The following is a 20,046-nucleotide window of genomic DNA, read 5'->3' as shown; positions in this document are numbered from 1 at the left end:
TGGCATTCATTGCTGGGATAAATGAGGATGAGTCATTTTGGAAGGCAATTTGCCATTGTCTACTGACACTAAAAACTATATTTCCTGTGTTCCAGCAACTCTATGTATATTCTAACACAGTGCAATTCAAAGAACTTTCTGTGATGATGGACATGTTCTACATCTGCTGTCCAATATGACAGCCCTATGTGGCTACAAAGCACTTGAAACATCACTAGTGTAACTGAAGAAGTGAATTTTTAATTTTATGAAATTTAATTAACCATAATTTAAATTTAAATAGCCACATGGCTACCAAATGGGTCAGCACAGCTTTGGTAAAACACTTGCATATATTCACAAGGATATGCTTCATGCAGAAAGGACTTAAAGTCTATATAGAGAAGACCAGTTTAAATAAGCCATGGTATCCCACACCGTGGAGTTTTATGTTAACAAGAGAAGGCGGACTGATGTATACCAAATAGAAGGATTTCAAAGACAGATGGTATAATAAATTTCATACCCTATACACTCTAATTTTTAGTAACTACATTTGTTTTGTGGTTTTTAATGTTCATTTGTTGGTTTTACATAAATGGTGTCATACTAAACAGATGAGCTATAGAGGTCTGGAAGGATCCACACCAAACTGAGAACATGTGTAATCTTGAGATGGCACTCGGATGGAGAAACATGGAGAAGGGGGAATGATGGTTCAGGAAGACATTCATAAGAATCTATTACCATCTTATTTCTGTTATTAAAAATCAACATAGGCTTTAACTTTAAAATTTGTTAATTTTCAAAAGGGAAAATTATGATGGAAAAGAGAAAAATGAAGAAACAAAGGGTTCTAACCATCATACCAGAGCCATGAGAATGTCCATGACCTCCATGCTTGAAAACAAATATTCCTACTAGGTTTACCACAAACCCAAGAATTGAAACAAGAAGCAGTCTCTCATGGTGTACATCGGGAGGGGCTAATGCTCTCTAGAAAACACATAATACAAACAAAGAGCATTGATATAATTTCTGATATATCAGCTGGTAAAAACAAAAAGCAATCTTTAAGAATTTTCAGTTATTTTCAAAATTAAAAGCATTCTAAAAATATATGCCAAACAGTTTATAGGAAAAAAAAAAAACCACAGCAGTGCTCACTTATTGCAGACAAGGTAATAATTACTATTTTTTAATAAATACAAATATTTAAAAGCGTGACTATTTGGTCTAAAACCTATCCCTCTTTGGTATCTTAAATAATATTGCCATTCATTTTAAGTTCATTGATCTTTCAATTTTCTCTTTATTTTTTTTAATATACCAAATATTAAAGATTCACTGGCAAAACTCTCAGGTTCTATTTTAAGAACACTTCCCAACTTGTGCTTTTACTTTTCACAGAGTCAACACTTCATTCATAGCCTATAAAGCACTATCATTTAGTTGTTTCCAATTTCAAGTATTTTCACGTATATTTAATTTTTTCAACTATTTTGGAAGCTCCTCTTACATAATATTTTATCTAACCCAACACTGTCCTTGATACTTAATAGTGTAAAAGCAGCTCTATACATGTATCTTTAGTTCATAAACATTTTCATTAGAGAAATGTAATTTACTGAGTCTAATCATTATTTACAATACCTCAACTCCTTCTGAGAAAATAAAAAAGGCAGTGAAGATCAAAAACAGGCCATTGACAAAGCCAGCCAGAACTTCCGCTCTAACATACCTAAAGAAGAGCAAAGTAAACAACTGAATTATTATTCCTTAAAAATCATATCATAAATTTATACACATTCAGAGACTCTAAACCATATTATATGGTATAAGCAGCCAGCAAAGTCCTAGTGTTTATAGTATAATGTGTTTTATTCTATATATATTGCAGAAATGAGGAAATGAAGTTAATTATAATGAATTATATGTAATAGCACAATACTGCAAAATACATTCATTTCTACAAGCCAATAAAGACCTTCTTAGAGTAAGTAGATTTAGAAAGACCTTTCACAGAAATGTAAATCTCAAATTGCCCCTGGAGAAGGAAAGACTGGACTAGACAAGCAGGCAAAGAAGGAAAGATCTAAAGATAAAAAGTAGAAGAAAAGGACTTGAGAAAGGGGTTTTTTCTAACTTTATATTAATTGCTTCTTTTCTAAGAATTCCTTAAATTTTTTGTTTCTCAATTATTTGGAAAATGGAGCTTTGATCTGAGGGAAAATAAATTATTTCTGAATTACCCAAGACAACTTGAGATTTATATTTCTACCACTCTTTTCTAAGATTAATAAATTTAATAAAAACTTTTCAATTACCTATTTTTAGAATCAATTCTAGCTTCACATAATACTAATTAAACTATTTTTAAAATACCTGTCTTTTTCTCCATGGACTTTTTTTTTTTTTAAAGATTTTATTCATTTATTTGACAGAGAGAGAGACAGCCAGTGAGAGAGGGAACACAGCAGGGGGAATGGGAGTGGAAGAAGCAGGCTCCCAGCAGAGGAGCCTGATGTGGGGCTCAATCCCAGGACTCCAGGACCATGCCCTGAGCCGAAGGCAGACACTCAACGACTGAGCCACCCAGGCGCCCCTCTCCATGGACTTCTGAAGCTTTCTGTTTCCTACTTGCATGAAGCATCGGGGAAAGATTTTATTTTTTCCATAAGGTACTATTTGGCTTAGTTAAAGTCATTAGAAACAACTTTAACTTGGCAGTTTTACATGTTCTAACGTTATTCAAAGAGTGCTCACAGCAGTTAGTCACTCTGGTCCTTAAACAATATAATAGGAGTATCAAAACACTGCTTTTTCTAGCTTTCTATGTCAACTTCTAGATAATACAATTTTTACTATAAGAACTATGCTTAAAGTAAAGAGAACAAACTCTTTAAAATGGACTCTATTCAGTCATGTTGGAGTTTGCTCTGTCAGTACATTCCAACATAGCACATATTTCTACACTCAGAAATAATGCATACTTCTACCTTCTAACACATACAAATGAATTAAATTTAAATAATATGTGTCAAAGCGTATGCCTTTTTATTTTTCAGGAGAGAACGTTCATTAAATTCAGCTGGCTTTCCATAGTAAACACTTAGGAATGTATCTAATACATCAGCAGGGTTACTAACCTCAAAATAAAAAGCACTTTTTTTTAGCCCACACTTCTACTCCCATAGCTAACGCCTGATTGAAAGCCTTTTGTCCCTGAGTTCCATTAGATGTCAAGATCAAAGGTAGGAATGTTTTTCAGGCATCTTTTTGTCTCTAATGCCTAGCTTAGTAGGTGCTCCATAAATTCTGATCAACTGTTGGACTAAAGTGACTTAATTAGGCTTAATATATTTGTTAAACTTGGTTGCAGGATTCAAGTGAAAAACCTGTGAAAACTAGACAAACTTGCCTTTACAAATGACTACGTTTACTTGAACACAGTGAGTCTTGGAATTAAAACACAGTACCTTCATGAATGTGCTACTGCCTAATTAAGTATGATGGTGTCTGAATTCTTTAGCCAAGGTAAAAAAAGATACAAGCATATGCACGTACATATAAAGGCATGTACATATGCATGTATCTACCTATCAGACATATATTACTTTTATGCTGGCATTGCTATTTCAGATACAGGAGTGTGACCAGACACAAAGATGACTTTTCTATAAAGAAATACTGGAAAGTCTTCTGCTTCTCAGATTCCTCCTATTATTTTTCTGTTGCAGTCAGTCTGCTGCTGTGATCATACTGAACTGGGGGCTTGGGGATCCATCCCCAGGCTTAGCCTATTCAGTGTCATTTTGATGTCCTGGCACCTACATTTCACTACTGCTGCTTCTTACTACTATAGCAACTATCAATAGTTTCAAATGTTGCGTCAGATTTTACTCCTAATTTTTCCCTTCTCAAAAGAAAAAAGCAAACAGGGAGAAGACAAAACAAGAAGCAAAAAAAGGCGGCAAGAATATTACTCCCTTATAGAAACTAGTTAAAGCTGAATAGTTAAAACCTGCTATAGTACTGTGGTATTCAAAGCTGTTCCTAAAAACCATCTTATAATGGAAGACTGTGCATTCTCAATAGAAAACAATAGATAGCCTGAGATTTAAGGAACTGAGAATTTTTATAGTCACCTAATATTTATCCTGAAAAATTGTGTTTTTTAAATTTTTTTCTGAAAAATAATGTTAAGATATTCTAATCAGATTTTTAATATACAGTATATATGAATTACTAATTTTCCAACACAAGATTAGAACTTTACATGCAATCTTTCTTTAATGATTCAAAATACACTTAAGAATCTTTTGATTGCATAATGCCATGGAAAATGTTCTCTTCTGAGCTGTTTCGATTTATAGAGATCCCTCGCTGTAGTCAATAAAAACAGTATAATTAGTGCTTTTTGTCTCACTTTTTATAATCTTACAAATAACTACATCACTTTGATTATACCCCAAATCAGCGAGTTCTGTCACAGAACTTCGTATATCTTTCTTTTGCCACTTGTCACACTGTACGGATTTTATTGCATTTTTACAGTAGTGCTTCCTCATCAGAACACAAGTTCCTCCAAGACAGAAACTATATCTTATTCATCTTTATAAGTATCAAAGGATTAGACTCATAGTGGGCCCTCGATAAATATCTGAAGAGAACAAGAGTGCATACAAGACAAAGTGCATGTGTGCTAGCTCGAGAACAAAAGGAAGGTGGAGAGAGAGGAAGTGGGGAGGGAACAAGAGTAAAAGAGAGAACAGGAGGCAGTGTGCATAAGACAGTGGATGTGAGCAGGCAGGACAGAATGAGAGATACTATAAAGGAAAGGGAGCCTTCTGGCAGGAGTATCGGTGAGAGAAGGAAAGAGACTGGAAAAAGGAAAGAAGAAAGAACTAGGGATAAGAGGTTCAGAGAGAGGGAAGGGGAATAAGATGGAGCCTGAGAGATACAGCAGTTGAAGGTAGAGAGAGAGAGCAGGAGAAAAGAAAAAGATGTACCAGAGAGAGAAAGAGAGGAAGGGGAGAGTGGAAGGCTGAGGAATAGGGAGAGACCATGAGCACTGGCACAAGGAACTGGAAAGAAAGAACAAGAGAAGGAAGAAGGGAGTTCAGGAGAGATGGCAGAGAGGATGAGGCTGGAGATGAGAGTGGAAGACAGAGAAAACACATAGGAGTGAAGAAAGGAGAGAATGTGAGAAAGCACTCACAAGAGACGGGGACAGATGGGAAGGAGTCAACAAGTACAAGGCGAGAGAGGGGAACAGGAAAGAGAATGAAGGTGGAGAGACAGAGGAGGAGGATATTACCCCTGAATGCTGCTTACACATAAATACAATTACACTGCAAAATACTCTATGAACTCAAAAAAGAAAACACTCAGGCAGAGTCAGTCAAACACTGGACACTGCACTGCTTCTCCCAATCAGACATGGCAAAAGGCAAACTCTGCCTCTAAATAGTACCGGGCTCAGAAGTGAAACCAGATGTTCCAATATAGTCTCTCCAGCATAAAAACACTCTCCAATATTTGATTAATTATCTAAATTGAGCAAAAGTATGAAAAGAAGCATTTTTCATGAAAGCAGAACTTGAAGAGGGTAATAGAAAATCATATTAGGAAATAATGATTTTAAATAAATTAATAGCAAAATATCCCTCTAAAAAAGAAACATGACCATTTGCATATACTGAAACTTTCTTTTTCTTCCAAAAAAAAAAAAAAAAGGGTTAAGAGTTTCTAAGAAAGTCCCCTATCTAGCAAAAAGCTTCACTTAAAAAAAAAATACACATTGTAGATTCCGATTAAATACTGTTCAAAAACAGGTAAAATTAATCCACCAAGTTAGGGAGGTGGTTATTACCCCGGGGTGCTACATAGGAAGGAAGGAGGCATAGGCGGGGGGGGGGGGGGGTTACGGGTTCAAGTTCCATAAATGTGTTCAATTTGTGAAAATTCATGTGCTTAAGATTTATATATTTTCTGTATTTCTTATACTTTAATAAAAAGGTTTTTAAAAAGTCTTACCCATAAGAGAAAGCATCATTATCTCTCCATTTTGAAATAACAGATGCTGCCAATCCAGCCAAAATGGCAGTGCTATCGAAAAACATGTGAAAAGAGTCGGAAATCAAGCCTAAGCTGTAAAAGAACAAACATATTGGCATATTATAATAGTAATCAAATAGTAAGCATCCTTCTCTAAATTCTCTCAATGTCCTTCTGCTTATCAGGAACTAAATCTTCTAAAAAGACAACCTTGAAATATGATATATAGAAAAATATTAAGGATAAGTTTTAAATACCTAAGAAGGAAACCCTAACATCCCTTGCCCAAGAAAAAACCCAGCTTCTACTGAAAGAGGGGTAGAAACAAAGCCAGCTGCTACTGGATGACGGGCAGGAATCTGCCCACCCTCTGGTCATTGGCAAAGGTCAGCTGCCACTGAAAGAGAGAGAGGAAAAAACCAGCCATCCACCACTGGGGGCAAGTCTGAAGCCAGGTTGGGCCCAAGCTCTTACACTGATACAAAGCAAAGGTCTGCTGCTGTTGGAAGAGGAGTAAGACAATCATTCCTTCTCTTGATAAAAGGCTGTGGGGAGAGGTGGGAGAAGGGGCAGGAACATTAATAATACCCACTCTGGCTCTCAGGTAAGAAGGGACTGCTTAAAAAGAAGGCTTCAGAAGGAGAACCAAATTCTCTCTTCCCTGCAACCAAAGCCTTGACTAGAGTACAAAACAACAGCAATCTATCTCTGAGAGCTGAGCAAGAGCACAGAGACTCCCAAGGTGTGCAGGGCTTGCTGAAAGCTGAGAGTGGAGCAAGAACACTAAAAAAACCCTCCAGGGCCCCAAACCCTACACTAAACACAAGGTGGTAAAAGCCACTAAAAAAATTTCAAGTCAGTGGCTTATTGAAATTAACTAGCAAGAATAAAAGACAAAACCCAGCTAGTCGACTATTGATCACAGACTCAAAAACCCACACTAATGGCCTGACAAAATAACAGGTGTGCACATTTCTGGGTATCACTACTATTAACCTTGGTCCCTACTATTTTTTTTAAACATAAAGTCTACCAAACATTTAAAGAACAATAAATATCAATCCCTTAAAAACTCTTCCAAAAAACAGATGAAGAAATGCTTCCCAATTCACTGTATAAGAACAGTATTACCCTTATACCAAAATGAGACCAAAGACATCACAAGAAATGAAATAAACTAATCTTTCACAAATATACATACAAAAATCTTCAATAAATACTAGCAAATGGAATCTGAGGATATATATTTAAAAAAAGTACACACCACGAACAAGTGGGATTAACTCCAACAATGCAAGGTTGGTTCAATATATGAAAATCAATCAACCTAACACATCATATTAATAGGATAAAAGACAAAAACCATGTGATCATCTCAATAGGTGCCAAAGGAGTTTGACAAAATTTAATACTCCCCTTTATAATAAAAACGCTCAACAAACTTGGAACACGGAGAACTTCCTCAATTCTTAAATGGCATCTACAAAAAATCCACAGTAGCATTAACAGCCAATGACTGAATGTTTTCCCCTAAGATCAGGTATAAGATAAGGATGTATCCTCTCGCTACTTCTATTTAACATTATACTGGAGGATCTAACAAGGGAAGTTAGGCAGGAAATAAAATAAGGACACCCAGACTGAAAGTGAAGGAGTAAAACTATCACTATTTGCAGATGACAGGATCTTATATATATAAAATCTTAGGACTCTACTAAAAACCTATTAGAATAAATGAGTTTGGCAAGGTTGCAGGATACAATATCAACATCAAAAATGAACTGTATTCCTATATAGTAGTGATATTAAAAAATAAAATAAAAAAACATTTCCATTTGCAATAGCATAAAAAAATACAAACACATTTAACAAAAAAGTATAAAGTTTCAACAAAATATTATTGAAAAAAAATTAAAAAGACCTGAATAAATGGAAAGACATCCATGTTTATGGATCAGAAGACAATATTGTTAAGATGCCAACACTTCCCCAAATGATCTATGGATTCAAGTCACTCCTATCAAAATGCCAGCTGACTTCTTTGAAGAAACTGACAATCTGACCTTAAAATTCATACGGAAAAGCAAGGGACCTAGAATAGACAAAACAATATTGAAAACAAAGAGCAAAGTTGGAGGATTCATACTTCCCAACTTCAAAGTTTACAACAGAGTTACAGTAATCAAAACAGTGTGGTGCTGGCACAAAAGTAAACCTATAGAGCAATGGAATAGAATTTAGAATCTAGAAACAAATCCTCACATTTATGGTCAATTGACTTCTGAAAAGGATGCCAAAATGGAAAGAATAGTGTTTTCAACAAATATATTGATACAACTGGATATCCATAACTAAAAAATGGTTTTTGCCCTTATTTCACACCATACACAAAAATTAACCCAAAATGGATCAAAGACCTAAACATAAAAACTAAAATATTCACCACCTTGGATTAGGCAATAGTTTCTTATATAAATAAGACATCAAAAGAATAAGTGACAAAAGCAAAAGCAGAAAACACTGACTGGACATCACTGGAATTTTAAAACTTATGTTCCTCAAAGGACAATATTAAGAAAATGTTCCTCAAAGGACAATATTAAGAAAAATTAAAAGACAATGCACACATGGGAGAAAATATTTGCCAGTCATATATTTGACAAGTGGCTTGTATCCAGAATATATGAAGAACTCTTTTTCTGTTTTTTAAAGATTTTATTTTTAAGTAATCTCTACATCCAACATGGGCCTTCAACTCACAACTCCAAGATCATGAGTTGTATGCTCCACCATCTGAGCCAGCCAGGCGCCCCATATGAAAAACTCTTAAAACACTTCAAAAAGATAAATAATCCATTTTTTAAAAAATATTTTTTTATTCATTTGAAAGAGAGAGAAAGAGAGCAAGCACTGGGGGAAGGGGGAGAGGGAGAGAGAATCTTAAGCAGATTCCACACTGAACATGAGGCCCAACGCAGTGCCGGATCTCATGACCCTGAGATCATGACCTGAGCCAAAACCAAGTCATCGGTTAACCAACTATGCCATCTAGGCGCCCCAAGATAAATAATCTCATTTTTTAAATGAACAAAGAATCTGAATAAACATTTCTCCAAAAAAGACACACAAATGGCCAAGAAGCACATAAAAGACACTCAACATCATTAACTACCTTTCAGGGAAATGCAAATCAAAACAATGAGAAACAACTTCATACCCACACTATGATAGCTAAATCAAAAAAATTAATAACAAGTGTTGGTGAGGATGTACAGAAAGCAGAATTCTCACACACTGCTGGAATATTATTTGGCAATAAAAATAAATGAATACTAACACATGTAGACTATGGATGACCCTTGAAAACATTATGCTAAGTGTAACAAACCAGTCAGAAAGGATCATACACTATGAGATTCCATTTATATGCAAAGGCCAGAGTGGGCAAATACATAGAGACAAAGTAGATTACTGGTTGCCTAGAATTAAGGCAAATCAGGGGATAAGGGAATTAAAGGGTGATGGCTACAGGTGCAAGGCTTCTTTCAGGGTAATAAAACTGTTCTAAAATTGATTGTTGTGATGGTTTTACAACTCTGTGAATATACTAAAAACCATTCAATTACATACCTTACATGGGTGAACTGTATGGTATATGATTTATCTCAGTAAAGTTTTTTTAAAAAAATGATAACTATCTAAAGCAGGGTGATCCCCTATGGCCCAGATCACCATCTATTTTTGTAAATGAAGTTTTTTACTGGAACACAGTAACACTCATCCATTTATATACTGTCTATGGTTGCTTCTGTGCTATAACAGAATAGAGAAGTTGAGACAGAGACCTCACGGCCCTTGAAGCTTAAAATATTCACCATCTGCTGTCTAGAGAAAGTTTGCTAACCTCTGGTATAAAGCAAACACAGGTGCACTGTATTGTGGAGTTTAAACATGTAAAAGTGAAATGTGTGACAATAATAGCACATGGGATAGAAGAAGATAGAAGTATATTATTCTAAGATAAACGTATTTGTGTTAAGTTAAAAATTCATACTATGCATGCTAAAGCAACCACTAAGAAACGTCACTAAAGCAGGGACATAGAATTCTGCATCAACACAAAGCAGATGTTTTGCTACCAATGGAAAAAGAGCAGGAAACTCACTCTCATCCAAGACTATCCACATGTACACAGCAGAATTTTGCTTTCACAGGAGGGGCACAAATTTTGAAGACAACACAAAACATACTCCCAAGGCCCAGGCTCACAGGGCCTGCCTAAGACTGAGGTTGGGTTAAGTTAACGAATGCCCCTCTGCCCTCACCACAAACCTAGCACTGAGTAACAAGAAACAGCAGTCTACAGCTTGGGGGGAGTGGTCTGGGTGGGGGGGTGTGCCATGAATATGAAAAAGAGCTTCTGTGACACATGCAAAAACCTAACCCAATAATGGCCTGACAAAAGAGGCATATCTATTTCTAGTTATAAATACTATTACCTCAATAATCACAGCTCTTTATTCACGATGTCCAGCCTTTGATCAAAAATTTCAAGATACACAAAAAAGAGCAGGAGAAAGAACTCATGGTGAAGAGATAAAGCAGTCAACAGAACCAGACCGAGATACCGGCTCAGATACTGGAACTATCATAACTATAACTAATATGTTAAAGGATCTATGGAAAAAGGTGAACAACACGTATGAATTACTTGGGAATTTCAGTGGAAAAATATGAAATTTTTAAAAAATATTTATTTATTAGAGAGAGAGAGATTAAGTATGAGTGGGATGGGCAGAGGGAGAGGGAGAGAGAATTCCAAGCAGATGCTGAGCTGAGCAGGGAGCCTGAAATGGGGCTCCATCCCATGACCCTGAGATCATGACCTGAGATGAAACCAAGAGTCCTATGCTCAATGACTGCGCCATCCAGGAGCCCCTGAAATATTTTTTTTAAAAAATTAAATGGAAGGGTAACAGTTGTCTGAGCATCCAACTATTGGTTTTGGCTCAGGTCATGATCTCACGGTCATGGATCCAGCCCCCATTAGGGGCTCTGTGCTCAGTGAGGAGTCTGCTGGGGCTTCTCTTTCCCTCTCCCTCCCCCTCTGTCCCTTCCCCTGCTCCCACATGCATGCATGCACACACTCTCTCAAATAAATAAAATCCTTTAAAGAAAAAATTTAAAAATATATAAAAAATAAAAATTAAATATTAAATGGAAATGGGAGAAGCAAAAAACAAGGTATCGGTGCTGAAGAATTCTTCCAATTGGTTTATGAGAAGACTAGACACAGCTAAGGAAAGAATTCAGTGAACTTGAAGATAGCTCAACAGAAATGTTCTGAAAGCAAGCATATCAACAGCTCAATATTTAAATCCAAGGATTAACAGAGTGGTTAAGAACACTACTTCTGAAGTCAGAGTACCTGGGTTCAACTCCCAACTCCACGATTTACTAGTTCTGTCAATCTCAAATTTCTTAACTACTTTGTATCTCAATTTAGCCATTACTTAAACAAGGTAATAATAAAAAGTGTCATAAATGTTATGCTGATTGAATTAATATATGTGAAACACTTATCACAGTGCTTGCCACATTAAAGCTACATCAATATTCCTATTATTACCATTATTATTAATAAATCACTATATTAATTATTAATACCTTATAATATATAGTGTTCCCAGCATGACCTATCGCTCTTAACAATGTGGCTAGATGCCAGAGCCTTCATCAATTGTTAAGTGCTACAAACTAAAGGGAAAAACATTCCTCACCTAAGTAGAAAAAGCAGTTTTAAAATGTTCTCGTAATTTGGAATAATTATAAAATTAGAAACTGAAGTAAAACAATACAATAAAAAAATACAATAATTTTTTAAAAAAAGATTTTATTTATTCGAGAGAGAGAGAGTGAGGGTATGCAGGGGGAGGAGCAGAGGGGCAGAGACAAGTAGACTCCGTGCTAAGCCCCACCTCAGGGCTCACTCTTACGTCCTGAGATCATGACCTCAGCCAAAACCAAGAGTCAAGCACTTAACTGACTGAGCCACTCAGGCGCCCCCCAAAAATACAATAATTTATAAATCTCAAGTCATCACAAAGTATTTTGGAAAATGTCTTAAATTTTATCATGAACTTTGTATACCTTATTCAAATATAGATGCATAATGCAGTTTAAGCACTGTCTGTACTCATCTAATACCCAACTCAAAGCAGGATGAGAATAAAGGAATAAATAAAAAGACTAAATGAGAAAACTGATGCCTGAGGAGGACATAGTAAAGGTCCTGTTTTTCATGCAATTCTCTCAGAGCTGTTATTTTAAAATTTTTCCTTGAATAATTGGATCTCCACAACACTACACACTTGAACCTTAATTGTCATATAACACTGAAAATAATAACTTTATTATATTTTCAAGTATGAAAGACCCATTTGAAGAATGTCTCTGTACTGTGTTATTAAACCACCAATAAAGACATTGTTTATGATTTTGTTTTCTATGCTGTGACGAAGGACTAATATGGTAAGTTACTTTTGAAATTTGGTTTCAGAAAATCATCTATTCTGATAAAACAATGTAGTTGTGTTGTAGTAAAACCTGACAATGAGAATTTTTACCCATTCTGCCTTAACTTTATGGAATTTTACTACATTTAAAAGTCAGTATCAGTAACTCCATTAATTTACATATTTAGTAGGCTTATTTTTTCCACTCTACCCATGGTTCTTAACATTTTTAATTCTTTTTTTTAATTTAAGATTTTATTTATTTATTTGACAGAGAGAAAGAATACAAGCAGGGGGAGCAGCAGGGAGAGGGAGAGGTAGGCTCCTGCTGGGCAGGGAGCCCGATGTGGCACTCAATCCCAGGACCCTGGGATCATGACCTGAACTGAAGGCAGACAATGGACTAAACCACCCAGGTGCCCCAACATTTTTATTTCTTAATTTAAGTACTTTATTATATATGTATTTTATATGTATTATATATGTATTCTATTTTAAATGGCCATAAATCAGTTGTAGAAGAAGGCAAGGTATTCATTCTAAATAAATATAAATACAAAAATATTTACCAATATACTGATGTACACATTTATTTAGTAAAATCTGCTATGGGTTGAATTGTGTCCTCTTCCAAAATCTTAAGTTGAAGTCCTACATCTCCAGTACCTCAGAATGTAAGCTAATTTGAAAATAGGGTCACTGCAGACATAATTCATTAAGATTAGGTCAGTAAGGTGGGCCCCCATCCAGTATGACTGTTGTCCTTATAACAAGGGGAAACCTGGAGACAGACATGCACAAATAGAGACCACCGAGTAAAGATAAGGTATCAGATGAGACTTCCACAAGCCAAGGAATGTGAAAGATTGCCAGCAAAGCAACTGAAGCTAAGGGAAAGCATGAAGAGATTTTTCCTGGCAGACCTCAGAAGGAACTCACATGGGCAATACCTTGATCTTAGAATTTTAGTCTCCAGACTACAAGACAGTCACTTTCTACTGTGGTACTTTGTTACAGCAGCCCTAGCAAATTAATACACACTATCTTTTTTATAACAAATTTAAATATATTTACTGGACATCAAACATTGCCCTAATGGGGTAAAGATGGTAAACCTCTTCTGTATACTACAGCAATTGAGTTCCCTGTTCAAAAAGTTTAAATATAGCTTGGGCATTTTAATACTCATCAAAATGAGATTTTAATTTTATTTAAATTTTAAGTAACTTTACTTTTCATCAAAATGTTATTTCATTTTCAGTATATTATATATATGATTCCATCTGAAAAATCACTCCCTCTTCTAAAGTGGAAGAACATCATGTTCTCTTAAAGCATTGCAATGTGGTCTTTTTATTTAAACCTGGTATCATGATTTGAAAATTACTCAGCTGCAATGATGTAGGCAAACTCATATGAAAAAGAGTCTACTTCTAATTCTCTGTTCACCTATCGTGTATCAAAATACTACTCATGAGGAATGCCAATTTTATTGCTCATCTTCAATTAACAAGTGTTTCTTATTTTGAATTATTTAAACTACATGGCGTAAATTTCCTTGTAATGAAGACAGCATAGAGAATTTTTCAGGTTATCTGATTTATATACCAAATGTAACCTGATGAAGAAAAATTAGTTGCTAAAAGCAGCATTCTTTTCTTTTTTTTAATTTTATTTATTTATTTGACAGAGAGAGAGGCAGTAAGAGAGGGAACACAAGCAGGGGGAGTGGAAGAGAGAGAAGCAGGCTTCCCGCCGAGCAGGGAGCCCGACGTGGGGCTCGATCCCAGAATGCTGGGATCATGACCTGAGCTGAAGGCAGACGCTTAACAACTGAGCCACCCAGGCACCCCTAAAAGCAGCATTCTTGTTTTAGGCTCCCATCTTTAAACGCTGTCAGTTTCTCTATGAATAATTTTTAAACTTTTTTTTAAGTGACTACTTTCTAAAGATATTTTAATAATAAAAACTTCCTAGAGAAACATATTAGTTGAAGCAAAATATAATAAACGTGAATAGAACATTAAGCAAAAGAAACTTTCAAAAAAGATTTTAAGGTCTACTGGAGGCAAAAACAAAGGGAGAAAAGAGCCCATAAATGGAGACTTAAGAGGCATATCCACCAAATACTATAGATCTTGTTGTGATTAGATCTTGTTTGGATTCTGATTTATTAAAACAACTGTAAAAAGAAACTATGAGACAATAAGGGTCATCTGAACACTCACTAACTAGATATTTGATATTAATAAATTGCTGATTTTTAAAGATGAGAATGGCACTGGGTAATGTTTAAAAAAGGGGGTGGGCTCTTATTTTTTAGAGACTCATACTGAAGTAGTTTTGAAAGAAATTAGAGTTGGTATCTGTGTTAAAATAATTCAGTGGTGGGACAGGTAAAAGCATAAGGAAGGTAAAAGTAAGAGGAAATAGAATAGGCTACACGTTGATAAACGTTAAATCTGGGTGATGGGGAGGGACATGAGTTTCATTAAACTCTCTACTTTTATTTATGTTTAAAATTTTCCATAATAAACAATTTTAAAAAGGCCTATTGGTAACTAAGCTAACGGTACATTTATAGTAGTTGTTGAAGATTAATTCAAAACTGAAGATAAGGAATACTCAAGATAGGTTTTCATGAGATGGAAAGGAGAAAATAAACCATTAACTGTCAATTTATTACCAAGAAATTAGAATCCTGACATTTGTATAAGTTGATAAACTAATGAGAATTACAATGAAAAACCCTCAACTCCACTACATTCCATTTACATAATCCCTTACTTAAAAAAATTCTCAGCAAGATGGAATATTTATCTGCATTTTTAAGGTGAAAAGTAAAGCTGTAGGAAAGCAAAAGTCATCACCATGCACTGGTAAGTAATGTTGTCTTTTGAGAGGGGAAAAGCTGATAAAAGATTAAGATATACATGTTTTAATTCTATAGAAAAATGTGATTAATGGAAGCATTTTCTTTACCAAGGAGTTACTTTACAAACACATGCTATGACATATTATACAGAAGTAGGAACAAATCAATGTCCGGTATGGCTTAAAACATTTCCTGAACAAATATTTACTTTGGTAATACAAAGACATTTACCTTTAGAGTTATATGTGTTCCCTCTATGTCTAAGGGGAAAATGACTGTAATAGCCTTGGTAGAAAATATTACTGAAATCAAATTTTCTAACAGACAGTGAAGTACACATAAAATAAGAAAGCATAAAAACAAAGGAAACTATACTGAGATATTAGGAAAAAAATCATGGTGTAGTGGGGAAAAAAAATACCCAAAACCCAGGGGCACCTGGGTGGCTCAGTTGTTAAGCGTCTGCCTTTGGCTCAGGACGTGATCCCAGAGTCCTGGGATTGAGCCCCACATCAGGGTCCTCCACTGGGAGCCTGCTTCTTCCTCTCCCACTTCCCCTGCTTGTGTTCCCTCTCTCGCTGGCTGTCTCTATCTCTAGCAAATAAATAAAATCTTAAAAAAAAAAAAAAAAAAAAAAAAAACAACCCGACGACAACAACAACAAAAACCTTGGATGACAGGTGCTTCTAGGCTCTGCTGTTACTCTGGGAAAAAAAACCCTGGGCCTCAGTTTTCCATCTATAGAAGAAGTCAAAGCAACTTATCTCTTTCTAGTCCCACTTCCTGAGCCTACAGTGTCTTTCTTAGTAAAGAATCTTTGACTTTCAGAATACCTGTTTGACTGGAACAAAGACAACATTTGCAACTAGGCATGACCAAAATGATAAAGGTTTAGCCACTGATATATAAGTCAAAGTGCTCAATGTCCAGATAAATCTCCTTAAAAGACACTATATACACTTTTTACCTTTTTTTCCTCTCCATTCTGGACAATCTGCTGTTAGGGATGGCTGGAACTCTCACAGCCATCCTGGAAACAAAAGTTTTGTCTTATTTAAGAAATCATTATTTGGGGATTTTTCCATAATTTCAAAAAGAACTTAATCCTAGATGGTACAAAACCACATACTTATACTATATTAACTTGAGATTAAGTAGTTACTCAACAATAAGTAGCAATGAAAATAAAATGCTAAAAGGAAAAAGAACCCTAGAAGGAAAGATGACATTGTATTCCTACGATTTTCCTACTAACTTCAAAGAATAAGAGAAAAGAGGAGTTTAATGATTTTCCTCCCCTCTAATAGGGGTAGTTAGTATGTTTGATGTAGGTAAATTCCATACATTAGTTACTCCCTCATTCTTCATTCAGCAAATATGTATTAAGCACACTATGTGCCATGTACTAAGGTGCCTGAATAAGACAGAAAAGATCCCTACTTTAATAAAATTTACATTCTAGTGGAAAAGTAAAAAGCAGTGGATATTTAATGGTGGAAAAATACACAAAGAGCTTAGCTATTCTTCCACTGATGACACATTCTCACCATCAAAAATATAAACCAACTATAACTAAGTTCTTCCTTTTTTTTTTTAAGATTTTATTTATTTATTTGAGAGAGAGAGAGAGAGCAAGCGCACACACACGAAGGGAGAGAGAAAAGAAGACTCCCTACTGAGCAGGGAGCCTGACGTGGGGCTCAATCCCAGGACCCTGATATCAGGACTTGGGGCCCAACCCCAGGACCCTGATATCAGGCCCTGAGCTGAAGGCAGACGCCTAACCGAATGAGCCTAAGTTCTTCCTTTAAATAATGAAGGCTCTAAATAAGAAGCAGAACTATTTAACATTTTTTGCAACTAGATCAACTGTTTCTATAAACCTTTATTTGTGAAGAGAGAGCATGTTTTATCCATTTTTTAATTCCATAATGGAAAAAAATTCTTGATATTTCATGTTCATAACATCTTGAAACTTAATTTTTATAGAATGAAAATGAACACAGAAATGACTATGATAAAATAAATTTTGGTGAGGCACTTTTTCAAGGATCTTAAAATCTAATTGAAACTTTAGGAACAGAGATAATCCAGTCACATAAAGAAATTGTTGACCAGTCAACAAAAGGGACTAAAAACTGTAATATTTAAATAAGACAAAGAAATCCAGATTATGAAAAGACCCAAGAAATTTTTAAATACACCAAGGCTTTGACAGCAAATCCTCTGATAAAAATTAGTATTAGGGAATAAGTGGTTATGGATAAGGAGGTCAACATAATGATGAATATCTACTAAATTATTTAGGTATGACAGATACTAGTTCAGAGCTAGATTTCAAATGTGAAAGACATAATAACACAATCAAAGAGAGTAAACTGGAGGAAAAGAGATCCTAAGGTCAGAACAAGCCACCAAAGGGCAGAAGAAAAAGTCACGTACCACTGATGTTTTCCTTATGTACTGATGCATACTGACAAATCGCTTGGAAAACAATGGTTTTAGTACAGTTGACCCTTGCACAACACAGGACTGAACTGCATGAGTCCACTTACATGCAGAGATTTTTCAATACACTACAGTATCATAAATGTATTTTCTCTTCCTTATGATTTTCTTAATAACATTTCCTTTTCTTGAGCTTACTTTATTGTAAGAATACAGTGCATAATACATATAACATACAAAATATGTGTTAGTCAACTGTTCATGTTATCGCCAAGGCTTATGGCCGATAGTAGACTATTTGAAGTTAAGTTTTGGGGGGGAGTCAAAAGTTATATAGATCTTCAACTGCACAGAGTTCATGCTCCTAATCCCCATGTTGTTGAAAGGTCAACTGTGATTTCCTCAATAGATCCCTACAGATCAAAAAATTTACTTTATACCTAACTTCCCATGAAAGTGGTTTAGGCACTTCACATATAATTCCCTTGAACAAGACATTTCATATAGTAATTTATGCAGTGGAAAGCCATATTGAAAGATAGTGTATTGTAATACAAAGTAACTGTAGCTAAAGTGTACATATGAAAACCACATTATAGTCTTGATACAGTCAGTACATATGCCACAATATGGCATAATTTAAGAAGAGCAAAATATATTATAAATACTGTATATTTATAATAAAGCATGATTATTACAATACAACATAGTGCTTTATTTAATATACACAATACATTAAAGGACAGTCCTATTACGGGATACATATATCTGCTTCCCAAAGGATTCAAACGGTTATTATATATACTAAGATTTTATGTTTCAGTATGCCTTTTAAAGCGGTGACTAAATCAATAATCTTCATAATGTGCTGAGTATTTTTTATAAAACTGAGTTGACAGCTGAACTGAAAAGAAGTCCACTTTTTCATATAAAAATGTAAATGTCACAAAAAATGGTGCTCTTATTTAAAATCATTGTTCAATCTCAATAGAGATAAAGATCAAGGACAACAATTCTCCCTGAAAATGGACATAAAGGAAAGAGACTAACTCTAATTAATAGAAAATAAAGCATAAATGGCATAGGTTCTTAAGCTGGGGTTCAAGATGTATTTCAAGGAACACAGTATCTCCCTGAAGTTTTATATAAAATTTTAAGTGTTGGTTTTTATCAGATTCTCAGATGAGTGTGAGATTTAAAGAGCATTCAGCACACTTAGAAGTGTAATGATCTTATTGTTAGCGGAACAATTTTACAAGACCCTAAGTTATACAACAGCAAATACCTAGATCATAGTACTTCATTTCCAGAGTCCCTGAATTTACCTCTTCCCAAAGCAGTTTCAAAAACAAACAAACAAATCCAAAGATGGCACAGAAATCCATCAACTCAAGAGATGGAAGTTTGTAGAAACCTATTATGGGATTTTCTATTGCAGTCAAGACCAGAGGAAAATCATGAGACAGTTGCAACATAAAATTAGAGAAGAGAATGACACATATTTCTCCTGATATTCCCTTTATAAAGCTCTTTCCCATTCCAACACCTAAAAAATTAAGGTGAACATACCAGATATTCCCTCTTGGAATCTTAAGGGTGAAATCCAAATGCCACTCCCCCACAAGAGAAGCAAGGAACACTCCCACCCCAAAGGGGCAGGAAATACAGGTTTCTCCCAATTCCAAGAAAGTGAGCAAAGCTAAGGTTTGTAGTCAGGGATGACTATCAGCCAAAATGAAGGAGACTTGTCACTCTTGTTTGACGGGAGGGGTGGAAGGGCGGGACCCAAATCTTAATGCTGTTGCACACGATGGGCCCCGGATCTTCAACGTAGCCTTGCCAGATTGGTGTGGAATTGAGACAGCAACTCAGCAGCAGAGCTGAATGGCAAAGGCAAGACCTGAACCTCCTGGTGAGGAGCTACGTGGCACTAAGCAAACAGTGCTTCGTCTCCCCCACCCCCTGCTTCCGCCTTGATTTTCCCCTTTGGTTACCAGTTGCTCCAGATGCCGTAGAGTAGTTCAACAAAAGCGAAAGACAGGTTCAGGCACAGGAAGAAAAACAGGTTCCGGGACGTCTTGTCCGACAGGATAGACCTGGGAGTGATAAAAGTGAAGAAGAGGCGGGAGAGTCAAAGGGGTGCCAGGACCCGGAGGTTGGGTCCCCTTT

At 35.6% G+C, this 20,046-nt stretch overlaps 1 protein-coding gene across 1 annotated transcript in view; it reads right to left on the bottom strand.

Moving 5' to 3' along the window:
* SLC30A7 (solute carrier family 30 member 7) overlaps positions 1 to 20,046 on the bottom strand; it is an 84,814-nt gene that overhangs the window by 64,350 nt on the left and 418 nt on the right. Inside the window, exons 2-5 of the mRNA XM_087866134.1 lie at positions 19,872 to 19,973; positions 6,019 to 6,132; positions 1,633 to 1,720; positions 849 to 975 (exon numbers count right to left, since the gene is read on the bottom strand). Of these exons, the coding sequence (XP_087722260.1) occupies positions 849 to 975; positions 1,633 to 1,720; positions 6,019 to 6,132; positions 19,872 to 19,973 (431 nt within the window). The remainder of the gene's footprint in view (positions 1 to 848; positions 976 to 1,632; positions 1,721 to 6,018; positions 6,133 to 19,871; positions 19,974 to 20,046) is intronic.

Source organism: Ursus americanus, chromosome 12 (assembly GCF_024610735.1).
Source record: "Ursus americanus isolate L20-20 chromosome 12, mUrsAme1.1.p, whole genome shotgun sequence".
Taxonomy (NCBI): domain Eukaryota; kingdom Metazoa; phylum Chordata; class Mammalia; order Carnivora; family Ursidae; genus Ursus; species Ursus americanus.
This window is presented reverse-complemented; position numbering and strand designations above follow the sequence as displayed.